This window comes from Falco biarmicus, chromosome W (assembly GCF_023638135.1).
Source record: "Falco biarmicus isolate bFalBia1 chromosome W, bFalBia1.pri, whole genome shotgun sequence".
NCBI classification, from domain to species: domain Eukaryota; kingdom Metazoa; phylum Chordata; class Aves; order Falconiformes; family Falconidae; genus Falco; species Falco biarmicus.
Genome location: NC_079310.1, coordinates 6,198,351 through 6,220,570, shown reverse-complemented (window position 1 = coordinate 6,220,570; position 22,220 = coordinate 6,198,351). Strand labels below are relative to the sequence as shown.

The 22,220-nt window shown below is 42.5% G+C and overlaps 1 protein-coding gene across 1 annotated transcript; it reads left to right on the top strand.

Annotated features, from left to right (window-relative positions):
* The first annotated feature begins 1,924 nt into the window (after positions 1–1,924).
* On the top strand, positions 1,925–20,110 carry LOC130142123 (DDB1- and CUL4-associated factor 12-like). Its single transcript, XM_056323565.1, is given in 10 exon segments — positions 1,925–1,948; positions 3,830–4,036; positions 5,284–5,344; positions 6,978–7,086; positions 7,088–7,169; positions 8,239–8,304; positions 15,289–15,374; positions 15,376–15,449; positions 17,713–17,897; positions 18,637–20,110. Coding segments are annotated over 10 exon segments (1,053 nt in total). The 3' UTR covers positions 18,796–20,110.
* The last annotated feature ends 2,110 nt before the right edge of the window (positions 20,111–22,220 follow it).

Below are 22,220 nucleotides of genomic sequence, written 5' to 3'. Positions count from 1 at the left end.
TGTTCTTACATATCATGCCTTTGCAGACAAACAGCAAACACCCTGCATGACTCAGCCGCACCTTCGAACTGGTACGGGGGTTTGTACAAACTCACCCCAACACTTTCACAAGGTCTTTGATTCTACACACACACACCCCCACACCCCCCCACACACACCCACCCACCCCTTCAGATCTTACATACATTAGTACAAGTTTTTTTATCTTACAACGTGTTTCATTCTGGTTGCTCCACAGAAGGAACCACAACCTGAGCTCCTTTTTTTTTTTTTTTTTTTTTTTTTAAACACACAAAAATTTCAACAAGAACATCTTTCTAGTTTAGGTCTCAGTTTTTCCCTATCCTTTTCTAGAGCCATAATCAAAGATCAGGTGGTGTTAGTCCCGCACTCCTCCTGTCACACAAACATATCTGCACACATTACTTCATCCCACTTTTGTTCTCTACGAAGAAACAGCATAAGCTCTAAAATTGTGTTGTAATATAAGACTTCCTCAGAGTGGCCATCTTTCACCATCACCTAATGTATACAAAGGCCACGAATTCTGACAATATTTTTAAAATGTCTTTTTGTTCAAATTTCCTCCGGGAATTCCGCCAAATTCTTTCCAATGCTTCAAAATACATCCCAGGGGTGTTTTGGTATTTATTTCTTGGCTCAGTCTGCCCCCCATCTTCATAATAAGTCTGGTATTTGTCTACAATGTATTAGTTATTACTGGAGTCACCATACTTATCTCAGAACACACACCACAGTTCAAGACCTCTGTTTAGCCTTATTTCTTGGTCTCATTATTCTTATTATTAATTTTTTTTTTTGCGAGGAGATAATATATCTTAGACACTTGCCACCCTTTGTTCGAGTATACAGACAGCACCTACGACACTAAGGGCAGAGGTTAATTCGTGCTTTTTCCAAATGATGTTAGTTCTAATGTTTTGTCCATAGTCTCCCTCTTTAATTTCCAATTATGCGTTCCAACACTTCATAAATTGATTTTTCAATCGCTCGTCCGTCTCTGGCCGGCCCCTTGCGGGGAACACAGACACGCAGATCGGGACTCCTCACTTGCTTCGCAGTGACACTCACACACATCACACTCTCCGGACAGCCGTCAGTCACATGGGCAGTATATTACAAGGTACCGTGCGCTTACATACAACTCTAGGAACGCTGACAGTTCGCGTTATCACACAAAGTATGCATTTCAATGAACAATTGCCAAAAAACATATTCTAATTTTTTCTGGCCTTAAGCAGAGTGTTAAGTTTTCAGCTATTTGCCTAGAATTACCAGATTTTTTTTTCCAACATACATTTCATAACTCCAATTTTGAACACGTAACAAGACAACACATAGAACAAACAAGACACAGAGCGCTATTTCAGTTGTTACATTCTAGGAATTCCCCAAATTTTAAGACAACCTAAAGGAAGTTTTTAGCTTCCCAAATCTTAAGACAATCAAATAGGGCTATTACCCTTTTCAGAAGGCGTCCCTTCTTCTCAACCCTGTGGTCCTTCATCTTATGGGGTAAAACCAAATCTTAAGACAATCAAATATTCAAAACAAAGAATAAATATAAATACCTTTTATGTTGTGCAGAAGTCCTTGTCCACTTGTGTGAGAAGCCGAGGGGTAGGGGAGTCTTGCCGACAGAAGATGCAGTTGGGGGCCCTGAGGGTCCCCAGGCCCCTGGATTCCAGCACTGGTGGAGAGTTCTCCTGGCTGGCTCGCCAAATTGATGCCAAAACAGCACAGAGTAACTGCTCAGAGACGAATTTTTTTCTTTTAGCAGCAACCCCCAACATATACTCAATAATTTATTACACTATATGCACTTTAAAACATATAGAGGTTTACACTCACCCCTCGGATGCTCAAAACAGTACTCACACACCAACATTCATATTATACAGAAATGTTCTCACATTTCCAACATAAAGTAAGTATAATATTTAATATTAATCCTATAATTATTAATCTTGTATACACGGATTGACTCCAAATTATCAAACGTTTCAGTCTTCCGACTAAAACACGGATTTCCAATATTACCTTAATATTGAAACAAATATGAAAACAGAATCAGAGTTCTGATATTACCTTAATATCGAAACAAACACTAAAACAGAATAAGGGTTCCGATATTACCTCAATATCGAAACAAATACCAGAACCGAATCGAATATCAATCCTATGTATATGGATTGACTTCAAATTACACGATGTTTTAATCTTCAGACTAAAACATAAATTACCAGATCAGAATCAGCTGTATGCCTGCTGTGCTAGCTACCTGGCATACGCCACCCTGCATAAGCACACAGAAATCTTATGCCTTACAGACAGCTTTATAGATGGACCGGTCCCCAGAACCAGAAATATCCAGAACAAAACAGTACTGTTCTAAATATAATATTAATATAATATTTGAATAAAGATAGTACCTTTGCTCCGCAAGATTGAGTCCTTGTGTGTTCCTGCGGTGGTCCAGATGAGACGAGGAGCCCGTCCGGGAAAATCCCCGGGGGTACCCTAGGGAGTCCCCGCTCTCAATGGGTCCCGCAGCCGAGCAGAGCAGGTCCCATCTGGGTCGCCAAATTGATTTAAAGAATCAGTCACCAATATTTGAGTGAGCGGAGGTTATCTTTATTCGGCAGCACTGGGTGCATGGGGGATCGCTCCACCAAAGTCATGCACACCAAGGGGATTTTTCAGTCCCCTCTTTATACAAGAAACTCATACCTATTAATTATTTTTCCAGGAAATCATTTACATATTAATTACAATTCCAGGAACTCATTAACATACCTCGCTAAACTAGTGACCATGATTTAAGTCCTTGTCTTTGCCACGTTGTATAAACAACAGGAACTTAGGTCCAGATAGCCTTTTTAAAGATGATAAATCCAAGGACTTAACAATTAGTACATCCGTCATGTTAGCAATAAGGGTCCTTGGACGTTTTCCAACTTTTAGATAAACGTAAGTACATTATCCTATAGATAAGTGGTGTGGTGACGCAAGTTGAGGCAGACTGAAAAAAACAGTATGTCTGCGTGGCTGGGTTCCAGCAAAATGGCCTTTATTGTTTATACAAACTATTTATATATCCTAGACAGCACAGGTTTCAGACCCTGATAGGCTTTTGTGTCCTTCCTTCTTCTTGCTTGCTATTTGCTGTTGCTGTAGGTGCCCGTATGCTGCGGTTCTAAAAGTTCCGATTCTTCACACCCTGTTTACATACCTGACAATTTGTGGCTGTCTTAAAGGTACACGGATAAGTCTTTGAAGTCAACTAACTTGTCTGCAGACCCACTGCAGACCTCAACAATCACCAGAAACTAAACTCCATTTAGATAAATTAGTAAAGTATCAGTTTGTCAAAGCCAAAACTTCATGGGCAGTATCTTATCTGGGAGCCAAGAGGCTTGTGCTAAGCCCCCCTGGGGCTTACTGGCTGTTTTGAGGTGGGTCTCTTTCTCACTGTCATACAGGGAAACTGGAAAACAATATTGTTCTGTTGTAGTATTGAACTGAACAGGGAAAAGCTTTTAGATTTGAGGGTTTTATTAAATGGGAAACCTACCATGATAAATTTATTTTCTCTTCTGTTGCTGTTAAAACCAAATATGATGATTAAAATTCACTGTAATTGTTAGTTGTTTTAAGAAGGAATTTATGTATTTTTCAGCCATACTTGCAGCATTTGTGGATTCCAACTTTAAAAGAATGCTAGTTCACAATAGGGAGGATATTTGACCATCTTGTTTTTCTTATCTGTTTGATAATGACTTACATCTGTTTTTATTTTTTCCCCTAGTTATTTGTAGTGGATGTCCAGACTGGTCAAATTACCAAGATTCCTGTTCTGAAAGATCATGAACCTGGCATGGTGAATCAGCAGGGATGTGGTATTCATGCCATTGAGCTCAACCCCTCAGGGACCCTGCTGGCCACAGGTGGAGACAACCCCAACAGTCTTGCAATTTATCATCTGCCTACACTCGATCCTGTCTGTGTGGGAGACGTAAGTTGGCAGTATTTGGGGGAAGTTTATTCTGTCACAAGAATTACTACTTTGAAGCGTGTAAGGTCAGGGCAAGGTTAAGATTTGGGAGTCTTATAGTGGAGAGTGAATTTCTGAAAGCTTGAAAACATTCCTGATTGTCTCCTTTGACAAGATATTTTAAATATGAGTACATAAACATGTGAGACAATTTTCAGTGTTCTGAGTCAGATTTCTTCCTCCTCACCTTCATTCACGTTACTTCAGATTGTTACATTTTCAATGCTTAAAAGTAATCTTAACTGTTAAAATCTAATTGTGGTGATGACCTCTGAAACTAGTTTTAGTGAAAAAAGCTCTTGAGAAATTGAAAAGATGACACAATTTGTTAAAATTTTCACCTTCTCCAGTGCAGTTTATGTATGTATTATTCCAGAAGTGGAACTTGGCTTTGAGAATTAGTTCTAAACCAGTGGTTTATGGCAGTTTGATAGATTATGGTACTGCTTGTATTTCTAAAGCATCATGAGACCTTTTTTTTAAATAGCCAGCCTTAAAAAGGAAAGGCTGAAATGAGTATAGTGGTGTTCTGTAAGCACTTCTCTCTCATTTCTCCGTTTTGATTTAGGACTTCATAGATGTTACTACAACAGCAGAGGTCAGGTCAGAGTTTCTGCAGCAGCAGATAACCAGCTGCAGAAAGGCTTGGCTGAAGATTTGTATGAGTTGTTATTAATTTGCATGCTGCTGTGACTCTGCAGCTTTTCAAACAGAACTAGAGCCTTATAGTCTTTTTTCTCTCTCAAAGTTTCTCACCTGCTGAAGAAAATATTCTTGAAGTAATAGTCTTGAAAAATTAATCTGCAGGTCATAAATTGTAAACATAATGTTTTGGTTACTTTTTATGGTAGAGATATGTATTTGAGGAAATAAAAGTATGTAGCTACTTTACAGAAGTAAAGAATGCTGTTCTCAAAATGGAAAATCTAAGTCCTTTGACCAAGAACAAATTGATCTCAATTCTGAGACCCGTTTTTCCATCACCTAATTGCTCTCTAATTATACGCTTCAAAATAAAAAAAGTTTTAAATTACTGTTAGGTACGTAAAATGCTCCAGCTTGATACTGGAATCTTTTATATGTATGTTTTTAATGTAGTTCTGTCCTTCTGAGTTTGTAAAAAATAAATAAAAAAAACAAAGTGAAGAATACTTTTGATTTGAGAGCACTCTAGAATATAATGGTACAGAATCTGTCTTTTCTTTTAGGATGGACATAAGGACTGGATATTTTCAGTTGCATGGATCAGTGATGCTATGGCTGTTACTGGTAAAGTCAATTCCCCTTCCCCCCCCCCCCCCCTTTTATACTGATGTACAGCATTTGACAGGTCTTGGAGAAGCACCTTTATAAAGGCATTTGAAACCACTTGCAACTACTTTGACTAAACCATTCTTGATCTTTGTACAGTGCTTTGTTTTGTTTTATTTATAGGGCCTTGGTCTAGATTTGATTTTTTTTCCCCTAGTATTAGAGGGAATACTATTGTCTTTATAGTAGGTGTTGCCATGAGAGGGTGTCTAAACACAGCAAGCTAAAGGCAAGGATTTTGAGAGGGGTGTTGGTTATAATTTAATAACTTTGGAATATAGCAGAGCAGTATTGGTTTCCTGAAATCCTTTGAAAGACTGATTAATGAAAACTGTTTTATCAAGCTATCAGTAAAGTAACGCATGTATATATATATGAACACATACTACAGCAGTTAATACAGAAGACTGTAATAGAAAAGGTCAGTTACTACTTAGTAACTAGTTTGATAATCAGTGTAATTTCATAAAATATTACTTAACTTGGGTAAAGGCAGCAACACTAATACGCTGTTGCATTACTGTAGTAGTCTGCTGTCTTTCTGTGCTGACAGAGTGTAGTATTCTGTACAGGGAGATGTCAAACTGCAGGTGCCAAATCATAAGTCTCATAAAAATCACTCTAATTGCTAGTTCAGTAATATTTTTTTCAAAATGTAAGAAGCTAGTCCTGGAGTTTGATTTTGAATTTAATATTAAAGTTGATCCTTGCAACTCTCCAATTCAATATCTGAATTTAAGAAGACAACTAAGTCACATTGTGTAGGGAAGAAATTGTGGTACGTGTCAAATCTGTCAGAGCTGACTTTAGATGGAAGTGAGTTGCCTAAACAAAAGAAGGGATGGGTATAGGACCTTAGATTAAGCCTGTGTTGATCTATGAACCAAAGACACTCAGCTTTATTTTCATCCAGTATTGTTACTCTTATTGATTCATGTTTTGGATTAATATCTTCAAATTCAGTAGGAAAATAAAATGAGTTCTTGCTTGTTTGGTCTCGGTTCCTGTGTTACATGAGGTTGCATGGGTTTAAAAAAAATAGATTTGGTACAAATTGTAGTTGGTACAAATTGTGAACTGAACAGGAACAGCTGTGTGTGTACATAGCCATAAGCATACTGGCAGAAATGAAATGATCCAAAACTGGTGTGAATTCAAATGAATTTTCTTGGAGGTTTTTGTATTGGCTTAACAGACTGTCAATCTCAGCCTTGGTAAGCCAGGCTGAACATGTAGGCTGTTTGGTCACCGCTGAGTTTATTCTATGTGTGAATCTCCAATGGTGATTGTTGTACAGGATTGTGTGTTTGCGTCCTAATAATTTTGAAAACAGATGAGGTGATCTAGTTGCTTGGAAACCATGTAGACAAACCAGTTGACAATGAGTTAACAATGTTATGAACTTTACAGCTCAGTAAAATCATGATTTTGTTAATAATAATTAATATGTGGTCACCAACAGTGTGTTCAGTTAGATCAAATTAACGTAGCCTTTCTTTCAGATTCTATCGTTTATTGAAGTTAATTTTAAAATGCGTATATGTGTGTGTGTGTATATATGTCACATATGTATATGTGAAATGTTATTCAGGTTCCCGGGATGGTTCGATGGGTCTCTGGGAAGTCACAGAGGATGTGTTGTCCAAAAGTGATGCCAGGCATAATCTCTCTCAAGTTCCTGTCTATGCTCACATAACACACGGCTCTGAAGGATATCCCCAAGGAGAACACCAATCCTGATAACTGCAAAGTCCGAGCATTGGCTTTCAACAATAAGAACAAGGTCAGTAAGAGAAGCAAGACAGTTGAGAAGTCCTAAAACTGTCCATAGGTATCAGAAAAAGTAGTAATCTAAATCAAATATACTAGAGAAGCAGTCTAATATTTTGTTTTTCCCTGATCCTTTTACATCTTTCTCATAAGAGATGGTCATCTTTATCTGCTATGTCTGCTTTTGCCCCAAGTGCTTGTAGTCCAGTAGGGAAAAAACCCCACGTGTTTTCAGAAGGAACTGTTTTCCTGTGGATTTGATTTTAGACTTGCATCCTAAGGGGGGCAGACGAGGAATGTTTACAAAAAGCAGATAAAGCACCAAAAAACCTCTTGCAGCTTGAATCCCACTCTTGAGTGCACTTGCTGCTTTCCTTCACCTTTTGTGATGGCTAGCTAATGTTCAGTCAGTTGCTGTTTTGATGGCTTAATTGTTACTGGATTGCTCAGCAACTGAGGTGACTGACTCACAGGGCAGGCACCAGTGCTTGCTTTGGTGTTATTTTGTTGGTATTTGGACAAACGGTAAATATTAACCTCCCCCATGCTGATCTCTTGTTATTACTAGAGATTAATTGTATTGGGACAAGTGGGAGTAGCAATTCATACCCCTACTCTTCTTTCTGCCCTCAAAGAACAGAGGAGGTCTGAAGCAAAGGCAGGTGTGCTATCAGAAGCACAGTGCTCCTGCAGGCTTTAACTACTCCTCTGTGATGGAGAATTCGTGTAGCTGTTTCAGTAGAGTAGTACCTGGAAATAAATGTTTACTTCAGGGTGGAAGCTGCTGTAGAGAATTACCAACTCCAGCTTGTACTGTCTAATAATTCATTATTTGATTGTCTAACAAGATCTATACTTTTGAAAGTTATTTTTGGTTATTTACTGTTTTATTAATTCTTATTTTACCTGGCACCTCTGTGCTATATTGTGTTCTATCAAGATAAATGTAAAATGAAAATTTAGCTTGATAAGCACGTGCAGGATTATGCAGGAGTACAATCTGGAATATGTAGCCTGCCTAGTAGAGTGCGAGTTTGTAAGCACATCTATAATGAGGAAACTAACTTTTGTTTTTTAAACAGGAGCTGGGAGCTGTGTCCCTAGATGGGTATTTTCATCTTTGGAAAGCAGAGCACACACTATCAAAGGTGCTTTTCTGTTTTGGTGTAAAATTTCAAAAATTGCATAGCAGTTAAGGCTGTTCACTATTCTTAATCTCCTTTAAATGCTTGAAGAAAGAGCAGCAGTGTTTGTAAAACACTTAAAAGTTTTATGTAAAACAAAATATCCTAAAAAATAAACTTGCGGAGATAAATTTTCCACTCCCCTTATTTTGAAGGGTGGGAGGTGCTCTTAAATTTCTGCCAGTTCTGGGTGAGCTGAAGTGAACTGTTCCATAGAGTATGATGGATACTTCATATAGTCTTCATAAAGGAAGTTGCATTTATTTAAGTGTGATTACAGATCAAACCCAGAAATATCTATGCTAATGTATGAAGTAAGCTTTTTTCAGCTGAGAGCTGATGTCTGTGTATACCTCCTGAAGAAATAACAGCACCTTATATGTAAAACAACTTACTAAAATATCTATTGTTCTTTGCATAATACTTGGCTTCAGCCTTTATCATCTCAGCTTGGTTCAGATAAGGCATCCCATCTCCTTCAGATTTTTTTTCTCTGGATCAGGTTGTTGCTTTTCTCTTAAAGTTCTATTGTCGTGATGAACTTGTTTTATAGCTGCATTTTGGTTGTGGTGTTTTTTTCCCCACCACAACTTTCTTGAACATATCTTACAGAATTGTTCCATTAGTGTTTTGTGTGGATAACTGGCTAGCTGAAAAAGTTCACATAGACATAGTCCAGCTGGCTGGACAAAAATGCACATCGCTCTCAGCTTATCTGAAGTAAAGCAAAATACACTGTCTTTGGCTGTCCTTGTTACACAATAACAGGAAGATTTTGGTGGGAAAAGAATATTGCAGGTGGGAACAGATAACTACAGAAGAGAAACTAGGGGCGGGCTTGGTATTTAGGCAACTAACCGATAATGAGCTTAACTTTTGTAATATGTATGAGCTAATTATAACAAGGCATAAAAGGTGACTGTAAGAGACAATAAACGAAGTCTGCTGATCACTCATATTGAGCGACTGTGTCTTCCCTCCGTCGCAACAAATGGCGCCCGAACAGGGACCAGAGGACATAGGACCGGCGACCCGATAGCGGAGTCCGGACCCGGCGACCCGATAGCGGAGTCCGGGAGCCACGGTCGGCGGAGAAGTTGAGTGCGGTCCTGTAAGCAGCGCAGGAGGCGAAAGGGATATCTTCCCCGCGCCCGGGAGCACCTATAGAGGCTGGCCCGCCTGCTACGCGCCGCCGAAGTCTGCAAAGGCTGCAATTGTGCACAAATAGAGGTATGAACAGACAAGCGGCGTATAATTTGCTCAAAGGCTTTTTAGAAAAGCGGAGCATTCGGGGCATAGATTGTAAAAAGGAATTACCAGGGTTATTAGCTTATGGGGTAGCGAGGGGTCATTTTGGGAATCCAGATACGGTTTTCGAGCATGCAGAGTGGCGTAATTATGGGGACACGCTGTTTGCCGAAGTAATAGCCGACAATAAAACTGCCAAAAAAACTGATGAAACCGTGGCAGGCTGTCACTAATGCCCTTTTGCAACATCGAGCCGAACAGAGAGCGGCTGCTGCTGCCTCTGGGCGGCTGGGAGTTGCAAGCGGGACTGCAGTAGCCGCACGGCAGGGGGAATCGGCTTCCCCCCCCGATTGCCCGCTGCCTCCCTCGGTGCGTACGCTGACGGTTCAGCAGGGGGCTGCGGGAAGCTGGGACCAGTCGCCCTTCCCGTCGCCGCCCTCGTTGAATCCCTCAGCCCCCCCCCCCCGTCGGGGAATGATGACGTAAGCGAAGAGATAGACCGTAAAAACCCCGTAGAGAGTAGGGAATGTACGAATCCTTCTGCAGAATGCCTTCAGGTTGCCCAAAATAGGCAAAAGGTCTGGAAGCAGATAGCAGACAGTGCTATGCTTGAGGGTGAACGCGATTTTGCCGCGGGAATCGTGCATGAGGCTTTCCCGGTCACGTATTCACAGCCAGATGCGCAGGGGAATATCACGGTTTCTCTCACTAACTTAGATTGGAAATTATTAACTCAGCTACGGGCTACGGTGAGTGAGTCAGGTTTAAAAGGGGAACCCACCAGGCAAATGTTAGATTATCTTTGGGGAACTAATATCTTACTCCCGAGTGACATACGCAGTATAATGAAGTTAATCTTGAGCCAACATCAGCAGCTTCTGTTTAACGCTCATTGGCAGGCTGCTTGTCAGGAATCGGTAGCAGTGGTTAGACAGCCAGGGGACCCACTGCATGGGGTTACTCTACAGGAGCTGATGGGTTTAGGACCCTATTTTAGAACCGAAGCGCAGGCACTGATGGGACCGGATAAGGCAAAGGAAGCGATGAGGCTAGCTAGACTAGCGCTTGACCGTATAAAGGAGCCCGGGGGAATCCCTTCCTATATGGGAATCAAACAGGGAAGAGAGGAGCCATTTGGGTTATTTATTGATCGGGTAGCAAACGCCATACAGGTGGCTGGGGTGCAAGACTATCTCAAAGGCTCCATTTTAAAGCAGTGTGCCATACAGAATTGTAACCCAGCCACACGTAACATCCTAGCTACGCTACCAGGGACATGGACCATAGAAGAAGCTTTGGAAAGAATGGCACAAGTGCCAGTCGGGCCCCAGGCTATGTTAGTCGAGGCAATAAAAGAACTAGGGAGTGCTTTAAAAGAGCAGGCGCAGTCTACCCAGAGTCAGGTCTTAGCAGCCCTTGCTCCTTTGCAAGCCTTTGCTGGGCGATCAAATGACCGCGGCCCATCTCGTCTACGGTGCTTCCGTTGCGGTGCCACCGGACACGTGAGACGGGACTGCAATGCCAACTCCGTATGGTGCCGAAACTGCCGCTCGGACACTCACAATGAAGCTGCTTGTCGTCGATCGGGAAACGGGCAACCCAGCGGGAAGAGCCGCCCCGCGCTGACACAAAAAGCGGCTGCCTGCCCAGCAGCACAAAATCCTTTCCTCTCCGACCTGCAACCAGCGGAAGCCTCGGCTTGGACCTGGCAACAACAGTAGATTGTACCCTCTTGGACTCAAAGCCTACAAAACTTGCTACTGGCATACAAGGCCCAGTTTGTATACGCGGACAAGCTGTTGGAGCATTACTCATCGGGCGTTCATCAGCCACCATGTTGGGACTCAATGTTTTGGTGGGACTGATTGATAAGGGCTTTCACGGAGAAATTCATATTATGGCTCAGACGCTGTTTCCCCCACTCTTTATACCTAACGGGACCAAGATAGCCCAGCTGATTCCACTACCGCATCTTGCAGGCACCCTCCAACCACTGCAAGAACAACCTCGAGGACAAGGTAACTTTGGGTCTACAGGGCAAATGGCTTTATTGACTATTGGCTTGCAACAACGACCACGGCGATCGGTCACAGTGCAGTATGGAGACCAGACTCTCTCGATTACTGCGCTGTTGGATACTGGCGCTGATGTCTCTATAATCAGTGCACACAAATGGCCGGCGCATTGGCCAACCTGTACGACCAATGCTACAGTTGCAGGAGTGGGGGGATTGACCCTCGCTCGCAAATCCCCCCTTCTGCGATGGACTATAGCTGACAAAGTTATAAACTGTTGTGTCTCAATTATTCCGTTGCCTGAGGGGGTGCATGCTTTGATTGGCCGCGATATCTTGGCCCAAATGGGGATGGTCCTCACTTCAGACCTCCCTTTCTAGGGGCGGCCATTGCTTGGACTTTCCCGATCCCACTCCGATGGAAGACAGAGGAACCAGTGTGGATAGAGCAGTGGCCGTTAAAAAGGGAAAGTCTAGAACAGGCGCATGAACTGGTTAAAGAGCAGTATCAACAAGGTCATTTGCGTCTGTCAACGAGCCCCTGGAATACCCCCATCTTTGTTATCAAGAAAAAGTCTGGAAAATATCGATTGCTTCATGATCTGCGAGCGGTAAACAAACAGATGCATGATATGGGGGCCTTACAACCCGGATTACCCAACCCAGCTATGATACCGGAAGGGTGGCATTTACTCATTGTAGATTTGAAAGACTGCTTTTTCACAATTGCTTTACATGAAGATGATCAGCACAGATTTGCCTTTACCTTACCCGCGATCAACCGGGAGGGACCGGACCAACGCTTTGAATGGACGGTCCTCCCGCAAGGAATGAGAAATTCGCCCACCTTGTGTCAACTCTATGTTGCTGCCACACTACAACCTTTGCGACAACGCTGGGCTAAGACTTTAATCTACCATTATATGGATGACATCTTGTTAGCCCAGCCAACACCCTTCTCTTTGCGACAAAAACAGGTTTTAATTGAACAACTCAAGCTTAGGGGATTGGTAGTAGCACCCGAAAAGGTGCAAGAATCAAGCCCCTGGAAGTATCTGGGGTGGCGCATCACTGATACAACAATTCAGCCTCAAAAGTTGTCACTCCACTTGGATATCCAAACCCTTCACGACGCCCAACGACTGCTCGGTGATCTGCAATGGCTCCGGCCTGTAGTGGGCATCCCCAATGAACTGTTAAATCAACTACGCCCCCTGTTGAGAGGGACAGATCCTTCAACCCCAGTACAGCTTACTGAACAGCAAGAACAAACGTTACAACAAATAGCTTCAATGGTGACTACGCGCTCCACGCATCGGCGTGTTGTAGGGTTACCCATCGATTTGACTATCTTGTGTGGCACTCAGTACCTCATGGGTGCTCTAACACAGCAAAAAATAAAAACGGGGGAGAAAGGGGAGTACTCCACCATCGTATTGGAATGGATAGCTCCCCCACTGCAACCACGACGCACAATACAAGACAAGATCTCGACGCTGACGGAGCTGATCAAGAAAGGTCGCTGTCGTATTTTACAGGTGGATGGCACTCCTCCTGGCACGATATGGGTGCCGATGAGACAGATCGACTTGGAGTGGTACTTGCAGAACTCCGAGGAACTGCAGGCTGCATTACTCCACGATGGAGCAGCGATAATAGTGAAACCACTCCCATCGCCCATCCTGTCGTGGATGGAGAACATGGGCTGGATTGTTAAGCCGAAGCGATCCAGCCAGCCTATCCCACACGCTCTCACGGCCTTTACTGATGCGGGTCGACGCTCTAGGACCGCTGCCATAACATGGAAAGATGAGCAAGGGTGGCAACACCAAATTCTACAAGCGCAGCCAAAGGATTCTCTACAGACGCTAGAACTCTATGCAGTGGTCTGGACATTTATTAGATGGAGAGATGTCCCACTGAATGTAGTCACAGATTCTCTCTATGTTGCCGGCATAGTCAGCCGGATTGAAGATGCAAGCGTGCGTGAATTAAAGAATCAACGCTTGACAGAACTACTTGTGAGCTTGCAGCGTGCAATCGCACAGAGATCAGAATCGTATGCGGTGATCCATATTCGAAGCCACCAGTGGGAAGAAGGCCTCGGAGAGGGCAATGCTCGAGCTGATCGTCTCGTCGCAATCACTACTGAACCCCCATTAGCACCACATTGTCGAGCCCGAGAAGCCCATTCGATCTTCCATCAAAATGCGAAGGGATTGGCACGAGCCTACAAACAGTCTATGGAGGAGGCTCGGGCCATTGTGAAGGCTTGCCCTATATGTAGTCACCATAACTCAGGCTTAGGGCTCGGTTGCGGGGTCAACCCGCGAGGACTACAGTCTAATGATGTTTGGCAGATGGATGTTACTCATGTTCCTGCATTCGGTCGATTGAAATATGTGCATGTTACTATAGACACCTATAGCCATATGTTATGGGCCACACCACAGCCCGGGGAAAAGGTCCGGGACGTGCGCCGGCATTTAACTAGTTGCTTTGCTGTTTTAGGGGTACCTATTACTATTAAAACTGATAACGGTCCTGCATATGGTAGCGGACTACTCAAACGCTTTATGCAAATGTGGAATATTAAACATGTTACTGCAATCCCTCATTCTCCAACTGGATAAGCAATTGTAGAGCGGGCTAACGGGACGCTAAAACGCTATATAGAAAAGTTCAAAGAGATTCAGGATGTAAGAGAAAGGGTGGTGAAAGCCCTTTTTGTGCTTAATCATTTGTGTGTGTTTGGGGACAGTAATGAGCCGCCTATAATAAGGCACCACGCTGGCTCAGAACCCCCCAGGCCACCACACATGAAAGTACTGTATAAGGATGCAAAAACAGGACAATGGGTAGGTCCTGTGGAGGTGATTTATGTGGGGCGTGGTTATGTCTGTATTTCTACCAATTCAGGCACTATTTGGGTTCCCAGCCGTTGGGTGAAACCTGCTGTAGAGCACGCTGGAGGAGCTCGATGCGAGAACGCTGCTTTGCCAGCACTTTGCGATGGGCCCTGTTCTGGAATCTATTCGACATCTGTTCCAATCCCACACACAGAGGACCATGCATAAAAAACTTGAACTTTTGACAGCAAAGATACAATCTCATAGCAAACGGGATTATTATTATTCTTTTTTTTGATCATTATGGTAATAGTTTTAGTAGTGCTTAGATATGTAGTTTTCTTGTGTTAAAACGCTGTTATTGAAGATGGTCAACCAAGCCTATGTCGCCCAAAATAAAAACGGGGGAATTGTGGATAACTGGCTAGCTGAAAAAGTTCACATAGACATAGTCCAGCTGGCTGGACAAAAATGCACATCGCTCTCAGCTTATCTGAAGTAAAGCAAAATACACTGTCTTTGGCTGTCCTTGTTACACAGTAACAGGAAGATTTTGGTGGGAAAGGAATGTTGCAGGTGGGAACAGAAAACTACAGAAGAGAAACAAGGGGCGGGCTTGGTATTTAGGCAACTAACCAATAATGAGCTTAACTTTTGTAATATGTATGAGCTAATTATAAGAAGGCATAAAAGGTGACTGTAAGAGACAATAAACGAAGTCTGCTGATCACTCATATTGAGCGACTGTGTCTTCCCTCCGTCGCAACAGTTTTGCATTGGGTTTTTTTTTTTTCCTTCTCCCTCTCATGCATTAATTTGTCTTTCCTCTGTTTCCAGTTACTTTCCACAAAGTTGCCATACTGCAGGGAGAATGTGTGTTTGGCTTACAGTCAGGAGTGGTCAGTGTATGCAGTAGGATCACAGGCACGTCTCCTTCCTGGATCCCAGGCAGCCTTCTCACAATGTTAAATCAGTCTGTTCCAAAGAACGAGGCAGTGGTAAGAAACTTGTCAAAGGGTGCTTCAAGTAGCTATGAAGACTGCAGTAAGATAAGCTTTTAATAAATAGGAAGGGGTTTTCATATAACAGTGACCAAATCATTAGTAATAGGTTTTGCTTTTATGACAATATTCCTCGAGCAACTAACAAACCAAACTTAAAAGCAATTCTGAAATCTACCGATAGACAATATTAGTGCTTTTATGATCAACTAAGTAGTATACCATCCAAATACTACTGAACTTTTAAAAGTATGCATTTTACTTACTTTTTACTATGCCTTATTCTGTTTTACTTCATCTCAAAACAAATCCAGTCTTCGTACTGGTATTAATACTGTCTATTCTGGCATTTTTCTCTGTGTGTGGGGGAAGCATGTTGTCTGCTCCGTGCTATCATATTGGGAGTCTGTGCTGTGAGTGAATGCTTGTTTTGTAATTTTAAAGCCACGAGTGAGACTTAGTTTTCAATGTGTATTTACTTGCTTTACATATACAAAAGCTCACTCTCAAAAAAAAAAAAACCAAACCAAAAAAAATTGCAGATTTAAGTGCTGTTTTCCTCTTCTGATGTGGATGCAGTATGTCCAATTGAACTTTATCACCAGGGCCAAGCCTGAGGGCTTGCAGGGTTCATGGTCCCATAAACATCTTTCCATACCCTTTATTTTCAAGCATGAGAAGGCACTGTGCTGTGATGCTCATTTTAAAACCATGTTAATCCCAGACTAATAAGTTGCAGTCCTTACTTAACTTGACTCTAGGCATCCATCTCCTCACTGAAGAAGTTATCAAAAGAGAATGCAAATAGGCAAGGATTAGGAAAATTTTATTTATGTGGTTACTGGAGTTTAACAGTGCTGTCTAGATAAATGTGTCAGGGTCTGCTTCTTTCAGATACAGGAGAAGCTTCTGTAACATGAGAGAAGGTGCTTCACTAGCTCATATTAATTTACCTGAACATCTTACTAGCAATGGTCCTTGTCCTGACCTGCTGTCAGTGAGGGCTCTGTGGAGGTCCTGACACTGTCACCCTTGAGAATTATAGGGAAGAAGTACCAAGATGCTGGAGTGCAGTGCCCAGTGGTGGCTGGTGGCTGAAAGCTGCTGCCTCGAGTATGTGATCATCCCTGCTGGGGAAACGATCTATGTGTAGGTAGTATCTCTAGGGCACTAGTTCATGTCTGGAGAAAGCTTTTGTTCAATGCTGGTTTCTGATCTGTATAGTAGGTGGATTTTATATTTTTTTTTTGGCATGGTGATGGAGGCATTTAAGTAATATTCCCAAGATACTGAGTGTTTCAACTTTCTCTTGATCTTGCTGGGACTTGGAGTGGTGCAGCACCTCTAAAAATTCCTACAAAGGAATGCAAATTTCTACATACAGAATCTCCACAAAACTATTTCCAAGGGATCCATGTTTGGCTGAGGCTTCAGATTTAGATTTTGTGAAAACAAAACATACTCCTTTTACTCAGTGGCATAACTGAATTGTGCTAGAATGTTTTATTTGGACTGGGAACTAGCTTCCCATGTGCTGCTGTAACATGATGATGCTTTGCTTATAGGATTTTTAGTCTGGTTTCATTGCTGGGTGAAGTACTAAAAGTGCCAGCTACAGAATAAGGTGTGCTTGTGTGAGAATATTTGAGCAGGGATAGCTTCAAAAATATTTAGAGCCTGATCTAAGTTAACAGCAAAGTGACTAGTGATTAGTATGGTTATACTTGCTTACAGCTAGCCTGTTGATCAGCAAAATGCACTTGGTGGGCAGCTGGGACAGTAATTTTTCTCGCATGGTCATTTATCACAGCTTGGCAGCTAGCTAGGTAGGGTGTGAGCTCATGGAGGAAACCAATGTCATGTTCTTTCCTCTGCCATGTACTCATGGTGTATTTGCTTAGAGGCTTGTGGCAGACAGAACACAGCTGCTCTTGATCCTAAATGGCTTATGATCTTTGCTTATCTGGCAGAGCTGGGGCCTGCTGAGAATGAAGCTTCTTACTATGCACCATCAGTGTAGCTGATGACCGCAGAGGAGAAGAGAAAGTAGTATGTGTAATTAAAGCTGCTGTTTCAATGGTATCAATGGGATTTATCTGTATTGCTTCAGAGCAGTGGAGAAACTTGGGTGTTGTGGAGAATACTAGTAGGTAGTTCCTCTTAAAAAAAAAAAAAAGTATTAGACATCAAGCAAGCAGCACTGCAGAGCCAAAGCATCTATCTTCCTTACTGTGTTGTATGTCCCTTCTCTGTTTGACAGGTATACGATCAGCGAGCTTCTACGAGCACATCATCACAGTGGGAACAGGGCAAGGTTCCTTATTGTTTTATGATATCAGAGCCCAGAGGTTCCTGGATGAAAAGCCCCTATGTGCCTGCTATGGACAGAAGCAGAAATTGGGAGGAAGTGAAGTTTTGAAGTTGACTACTGGGAAAGGCTGGCTGGTGAGTAGCTTGAGACTGTAGGAGACAATTTACACAGGAGTGCCATAGGGCTCAAACTGGTTATTTTAGTAGTAATGGGAGCTATTGTATGAAATGTGTCCCAGCAAAACTGTGATCATGTAACCAATAACTATAACCAGGAAAAGCAACAAGCGATGTAGAATTGCTTCTACAAAAGCTTTATCAAAGTTGGTTGCTTGAGCATAAGGCATTCTGGCTACTTATGCACTGATTCGGAAATGAACTAATTTCTAGATCTTCATATTTTAGAATGTAATATAACTTCTAGTTTTCAGAACCTCAAACACAAAATACATTGTCTTCCTTTAAAAATGTAGTACTCTTACATGGTACTCCAAGATTTAATTGTGTGAAACTTTAGAAACTGGCTTCCTGAGGTAATGCTGTGGCAGGCACTTGAGTTTGATTTCCTATATGTTGTTATAAAGCAGTTAATGGCTTTGTCTATTCTCTCTTATCTTTTGTGTTACTGTGATGTAACTTTAAAAACTAATGAAACTTGATACTTTCCCTACCTTTCACCTCCTCCCTCCAATGTTTGGCCCAAATGTCCTCAGAAAAAGCTTTAGGACAAATCTTCAAGTTGATCTGTCTGAAGCTTCAGGGAGTATTAACAGAAAAGATCCCTTCTTAGACTCTGGAAGCTACCTTCTGCTTTTGTGAAACAAGGTTTTAAGTTTGTTTGGCAACAATAACAATCCAAACTTTTCTTTAACAGAATCATGATGAAACCTGGAGGAATTATTTTTCTGACATAAATTTCTTCCCAAATGCTGTTTACACCCACTGCTACGACTTGTCTGGAACAAAGCTCTTTGTGGCAGGAGGCCCCCTTCCGTCAGGACTTCATGGGAATTATGCTGGTCTCTGGAGCTAATGACACCTCTCTAAATGCTGATATTTACACAGATTTTCACTTCTTTCCCTTGTTTAACAGCTAAATTGTATTATGCCATTGAATTCTGATATAAATGCAAGCTATTTTTTGGTGGAATTTTCTGTTGGTCTCCAGCAATCTTGTACATCTTTTTGAACTAGCTTTTTGCTTTAACCTCCTTGATCCTTTACGTGAAGGGTTTGTGAAATCTTTTTTTTTTATTGCATTTACTCCAAATGACTCTCTCCCCATATTCAGGCTATCTTGGCCATGTGCTCCCTCCCCTACATTGCTGTGAGATAGGATTCCTTTATTATAGAGTGGTTGCTCATGGGCTTTCTATGAAAGCCTAGGGGCTGCGTGTCTGCAGATATTTTTGTCAGTTACATTACCTGGAGTGAGGACTATTTGTAATTAAAAAATATTAATATTTATAAAAAATAAGCTACTACTTTATCTGCAGAGCCTGGCCCTGGCCTGGGTTGATCTTATTTTATAAAAATAAAAGCCTAATGACACTTTATACGCAGATGAATATGGTAATTTTAAGCTGTACTCATTGGAGCCTAGGGATAGATGCCCCAGAGGTACTGTACATCAAGCCTGAAGTGCAGGAGTTCTCAGAAGTGCATTTGTATTTGAATTATAGTTTTCAGCAATACCAGGAGCAAAAATTGATCTTCTGTTCCTTCTCTGCCTGTCCCAGGTATCAGCTATCAGCTTGCAGAACCAGAGTTTCTGTAGGCTGTTCTGCAGCATGTCTGTTGCAGGGTGACATGACATTGAAGGCCTGCAGAGGTGCTGGGAGGAAATGGGGCCTAGGGACATGAGTGTTTTGTCATTCAAAATGAACCAAATCTATCAATTTTCCAGATGAGCCAAGGTGGAAAAAAGGTGGGGTTTTTAGATGAAAAAACACACTTGTGGGTCAAGATAAAGGTAGCTTAATAGAACAATATCAAAGGTCATGCATGTGGAAACAAAAGAAAACTAAAAGATGTTATTCTCTACTTCCCATCAGCAGGTGACATTTGGCCACTTCTTGGAAAGCAGGGCTTCAGTAAGTGTAGTGGTTGCTCCAGAAGACAAACGTAAATAATGAATGTCCCCCCCCTACCTCCTCCTTTCTCTTGGCTTTTATTGCTGAGATGTCATATGGTGTGGAATGTCACATTGGGTCAGCTGTCCTGTCTATGTCCCCTCCCAAGACCTTGCTCACCCCCAGCCTACTGGTGAAGGGGCGAATTTTGGAATGACAGCCTTGATGCTGTGTTAACACTGCTCAGCAGTAGCCACCTTTCTAGCTACCCATACAAAGCACAGCACTAGGAGAGCTTCTATGGGGCTCAGCCAGACCCAATATAATCTCCAACCCTTATTCCATACCATTTGCATCATGCTTAGGTCCCACGTAACTTAATACATATATATATATCTTCTAACCATTCCATTGTATTTAATTCTCACTACTGAAATTCCTTCTTACCAACACTTACAACTGAAACTACATACCTAAACCATCTTTATACCCAACATACAGATTTATACATTCTCATTAACTACTGTCCCTTGTCCTTTAACAGATAGAGATATCACTCTTCCATTCCATGAGCTTCCTCTACTCCTTCAGATGTTCACAAGAGGCTATGACTTTGGCCCCATCTGTCAAGATGGGTACTCAGGACAGGAGAAGCAGTATGTTTGATTGTTGGGCACCAGCACCGGCTTGGTTTGGGTCATTGTTGCACTTTTCTGGTTCCTTGCTAATCTCATTCTTTGGCAGTTCAAGTCACTCCTGCTACATTACTTCCAGAGCATAAAACTCACATCACAGATTATTTTTCCCCCAAGGTTAAATCTCCTTAAGGCACACACTGGGTCTCCCCATCCTTCTGCATTACCCACCAAGTATACCCAGGTCCCTGAGTATAGACAATCCCACAAATGGGTTTGCCTTTTCCCATGGGAGGAGCAATCCACACCGCCTTCCCCAGCCACTTCCCTATGTGCACTATGGGGACCTTATCTGCTCCCACAGTATGTAGGGGTTTTGTTTGGGCAGGACCAGGACGGTTAGCAGATCCTCTGGTGTTAACCAGCCAAGTGGCTTCTGCTAAATTTGTATCCCAACGCTTCCATGCCCCATTGCCCAAGGCTCTCAACATAGTCTTTGAGAGTCTATATGTCTCAGTCTTTCCAGAGGCTTGGAGGTAATAAGGGATGTGATACATGCATTTGATGCTGTGTTTCTTTGCCCAGGGGTTTATAAGGTTATTTTGGAAATGAGTTCCATTGTCTGATGCAATTCGTTCTGGAGTACCCTGCCGCCACAAAATTTGTCTTTCAAGGCCTAAGACGATGTTTTGGGCAGTGGCATGGTTTGCAGGGTATATTTCTAGCCACCCAGTAGTTGCTTCCACCATGGTGAGTATATAGCGCTTGCCTTGGTGTGTTCATGGCAGTGATCCAATGTAGTAAATTTGCCAGGCCTCACCATATCAAAAACCCAGACACCACCCTCTATTCCAGGGAGATTTTAATTGTGTAGCTCGCTTGACTGCAGTGCATGTTTCACATTCATGAATGACCTGTGTGATGGCGGCCATGGTCAGGTCCACTCCTTGATCACGAGCCCATCTGTATGTTGCATCTCTCCCAAAATGTCCTGATGTTTTGTGAGCCCATCAAGTGACAAATAGCTCACCCTTACACTCCCAGTCCATGTGTACCTGAGCTACTTCAATTTTGGCAGCCTTGTCTACCTGTTCATTGTGTCGATGTTCCTCAGTGACACAGCCTTTGGGCATATGAGCATCTACATGATGTACCTTTAGAGTCGTGATTTTTACCTGGGCAGTGATGTCCTGCCACAGTGCAGCAGCCCAGATGGGTTTACCCCTGCCCTGCCAATTGGTCATCTTCTACTGCTGTAGCCAATCCCACAGGGCGTTAGCCACCACCCAGGAGTCAGTGTAGAGATAAGAGCACTGGCCGCTTTTCTTGTTCAACAATGTCTAGGGCTAGTTGGATGACTTTCACTTCTGCAAACTGACTTGACTCCCCTTCTCCTTCAGTGGCTTCAACAACTTGTGTGAGACTCCACACAGCAGCTTTCCACTTCCCATGGTTTCCTACCACGCGACAGGATCCATCAGTAAACAAAGTATAACGCCTTTCATCTTCTGGTAATTCATTATATGGTGGTGCCTCTTGGGTACGAACCACCTCCTCAGACAATGCTGCAAAATCTCTGCCTTCTGGCCAGTCCATGATCTCTTCCAACATTCCTGGGCAGCTGGGTTTCCCCAGTCAAGCTCGTTATGTGATCAACGCTACCCACTTACTCCATGTAGCGCTGGTTGCGTGATGTGTAGAAGGGATGTTTCCTTTGAACATTCAGTATAGCACAGGCAAGTGCAGTGACA